This window comes from Austrofundulus limnaeus, unplaced genomic scaffold, assembly GCF_001266775.1.
Source record: "Austrofundulus limnaeus strain Quisiro unplaced genomic scaffold, Austrofundulus_limnaeus-1.0 Scaffold434, whole genome shotgun sequence".
Lineage (NCBI taxonomy): Eukaryota > Metazoa > Chordata > Actinopteri > Cyprinodontiformes > Rivulidae > Austrofundulus > Austrofundulus limnaeus.
Genome location: NW_013952836.1, coordinates 343,354 through 347,238, shown reverse-complemented (window position 1 = coordinate 347,238; position 3,885 = coordinate 343,354). Strand labels below are relative to the sequence as shown.

The 3,885-nt window shown below is 40.6% G+C and overlaps 1 protein-coding gene across 1 annotated transcript in view; it reads left to right on the top strand.

Annotated features, from left to right (window-relative positions):
* The window catches only part of gtf3c3 (general transcription factor IIIC, polypeptide 3), a gene marked incomplete at its 3' end in the record, with an annotated part of 34,276 nt that overhangs the window by 3,374 nt on the left and 27,017 nt on the right, over positions 1 to 3,885 (top strand). Inside the window, 2 exon segments of the mRNA XM_014024659.1 lie at positions 1,801 to 1,867; positions 1,941 to 2,299. Coding sequence (XP_013880113.1) covers positions 1,801 to 1,867; positions 1,941 to 2,299 — 426 coding nt within the window.

Here is a 3,885-nt window from a genome sequence, read left to right as displayed (position 1 = left end):
ACCCACATCACACTGCTAACTACCCACATCACACTGCTAACTACCCACATCACACTGCTAACTACCCACATCACACTGCTAACTACCCACATCACACTGCTAACTACCCACATCTCACTGCTAACTACCTACATCTCACTGCTAACTACCTACATCTCACTGCTAACTACCTACATCACACTGCTAACTACCCACATCTCACTGCTAACTACCTACCTACATCACACTGCTAACTACCCACATCTCACTGCTAACTACCTACCTACATCACACTGCTAACTACCCACATCTCACTGCTAACTACCCACATCTCACTGCTATCTACCCACATCACACTGCTAACTACCCACATCACACTGCTAACTACCTACATCTCACTGCTAACTACCCACATCACACTGCTAACTACCCACATCACACTGCTAACTACCCACATCACACTGCTAACTAGCCACACCTCACTGCTAACTACCCACATCACACTGCTAACTAGCCACATCTCACTGCTAACTACCCACATCACACTGCTAACTAGCCACATCACACTGCTAACTAGCCACATCTCACTGCTAACTACCCACATATTAAAACATCTTTTAGGAGGTGAGTGATGTCACTTCTGGTCTAGTTTATAACTTTTATACAACTGTATGTGAAATGATTCTCATAATACAGTGAAATGTGTTTTATAAACATTCTGTTTTACATTAGCTTCATCATACTGGCTCTATTCTTCTTTTATTTCCCTGTTATTAGCTTTTAGCTGATATTCAGCTCATTTTGGCTGTCAATCTGCTACTTTTAGCTCCTGTTATTTAAGCTACTGTTCTGTCACTTTTAGCTAATGTAACTTTATTTATGCCCAGCAGCAGTTCCAGGTTAGCTACTGTTCTGCTGCTTTTAGCTAACGTTCAGCTATATTAGCTGGTGTTCTGCTACTGTTCTGCTGCTTTTAGCTAAAATTCAGCTATATTAGCTGGTGTTCGGCTACTGTTAGCTAACATTCAGCTATATTAGCTGGTGTTCTGCTACTGTTAGCTAACATTCAGCTATATTAGCTGGTGTTTGGCTACTGTTAGCTAACATTCAGCTATATTAGCTGGTGTTCTGCTACTGTTAGCTAACATTCAGCTATATTAGCTGGTGTTCTGCTACTGTTAGCTCACATTCAGCTATATTAGCTGGTGTTTGGCTACTGTTAGCTAACGTTCAGCTATATTAGTTGGTGTTCGGCTACTGTTAGCTAACATTCAGCTATATTAGTTGGTGTTGGGCTACTTTTAGCTAACATTCAGCTATCTTAGCTTGTGTTCTGCTACTGTTAGCTAACATTCAGCTATATTAGCTGGTGTTTGGCTACTGTTAGTTAACATTCAGCAATATTAGCTGGTGTTTGGCTACTGTTAGCTAACATTCAGCAATATTAGTTGGTGTTGGGCTACTTTTAGCTAACATTCAGCTATCTTAGCTTGTGTTCTGCTACTGTTAGCTAACATTCAGCTATATTAGCTGGTGTTCTTCTACTTTTAGCTAACATTCAGCTGTATTAGCTGGTGTTTGGCTACTGTTAGCTAACATTCAGCTATATTAGCTTGTGTTCTGCTACTGTTAGCTAACATTCAGCTATATTAGCTGGTCTTCTGCTAGCTAAATTTCAGCTGTATTAGCTGGTGTTCAACTACTGTTAGCTAACATTCAGCTATATTAGCTGGTGTTCGGCTACTGTTAGCCATAGTTAAAGTGTTCCCTCTGCGTTGTTGTAAACACTGACAAACATTTCGGCTGTGTGTTTCTTCACAGGAACCGGACGAAGCAGCTGAAGACGATGCTCAGCCTTCCACCTCGACACAAGCTAAAGTCACCATCGGTAAGATGGCCGTCACTGTGTGAACCATGACTGATCTCAGGCTCGGTTCTGATACGGTTCTGTGTGTTCTCAGAGGAGGGAATCAGTCCAGGAGTCCAGCTGGCCTTCGCCTCCATCCTGGGAGAAACAGCCGAAGCGCCATCATCATCATCATCATCATCAGAAGAGGAGGAGGAGCAGGATGAAGAGGAGGACAGCTTGAGCTTCGTGGATGATGAAGATGATAAAGACTACAGCATGAAGGAGGATGAGGAGCCGAAGACAGACACTGAAAAGAGGAGGAGGCGAGGAGGCGGGAGGAGAGCAGGAAGGAGAAGAAGAGGAGTGAAGAGCAGACTGAAGGAGGAGGAGGAAGAGGAGGAAAACATGGCGGTGGGAGACGTGCTGAAGCTGGAGATGGAGCTGAACCGAGAGAACAAGAAGCTGATGAAGGTCAGTCTGCTTTGCTGCTTCTAGCTAACATCCTGCTACTTGTAGCTGCTTTTCTGCTGCGTTTAGCTAATAGCCAAAAGGATTATTTAGCTAATAATACTTTTGGCTACCTGTCTGCCTTTTTTTAGCTAGCTAAAAACATGAGAACAGCAGCCAAAAGTAGCTGGCATTGACATTAATGATTTTGCATGTGTGTGTCTTGGTAAAGATGAGGTAGTTGATGTCAGTAGCAGCTGTTAGTAAAAATACCTCCATTTGTCGACATTTACACCAAACGTCAGTGAAAAATACTTTGATAAACAGTCATGGTGTATAACTGTAATCAACAGCCAAACAGAAATATAAAACCAGCTTTCACTATGAATTATGGGTAGATGTGAAATCAGGAGTACTGTGGATAAAATGAGTGTTTAGACTGTCTTCCTCAGGATTTAAATGATAAACTTTACAACAGAGGGTCATATATAACCAGGGTTAAGTCTGCTGTATTTCTGTATGTGTTGTACTGGCTGCTTCTGCTCCTCATTATTTCTTTAGCTGCTTGTTTTTTCTTCCTATTTTGGTTACTTTTGTTTAGTAAATAAATGTTAAATAAAGTACTGTGGAAAATAAAGTACTGTGGATAAGATCAGCACAGTGCTCGATGTAGCAGAGCTGTAACTGAACGTAACAAAACAGTAGCTAAAAGTAACAAAATGGCAGCTAAAAGAAGCTGTATGTTAGCTAAAATACTGTTCTGACTAGGACTGCCACGGTTAGATGACTATTAAAATCGTCGACTAATTTAATAGTTGATGCATCTTTTTTTTCTAACTGTTTTTCTCTCCAAACTGCTGCAGCACCTTCCACTGCCCCGTCTGCCTTTCTGTCCTTGTCACACGTATGCAGTAGTGATAATTAGGGCTGCCAAGATTATTTTTATGGTCAACCAGTCTGTGATTAGTCGACAATGAAATAAAATACAAAGTTACAAAAAAAAGTGATGCGTTGATTATTAGGGCTGTGTATTGGCAAGAATTTGGCGATACGATACATATCATAACAGAGGGGTCACGATACGATATATCCAGAGATATTGCGATACTGTAAGCAAGGCGATAATCGCGATTTTTTTTTTGTCCAAAAATTCTATTAAATAAAAATCTCTTACTGGAAAAAAATAAGAAAAGCTAATGTTTACGTACAATGCTAATGCTACCCTTACTCTCTGGCGCTCAAGAGGTAGAGGAGCCAAATGTCTGGCTCACTGCTGCCAACTAGTGGTCAGAGGCTGAACTACAACATAAAAATGAATGGCTGGCAGGAAAGTTAACATTTTAAACCTTAATTAAAAATCTTAACAGAGCTTTAGAATATCAATACAGTATCAGGAAATGAAATATCGCGATATTTCAGTGTATCGATATTTTCTTACACCCCTAGTAAACAAGGTTCTTTATTGATCTTGTTAGTTTTTGTCATTGGTTTCTTGCTTTAATTAAAAACAAGTGAAAAGCACTGTTATGCTAACTCAAGCTGTCCAGTGGAATCACTGGCCCTCTTTGGATAATGTCTCCATAAAGCATTAGAAGCTACCGACAGTAAAC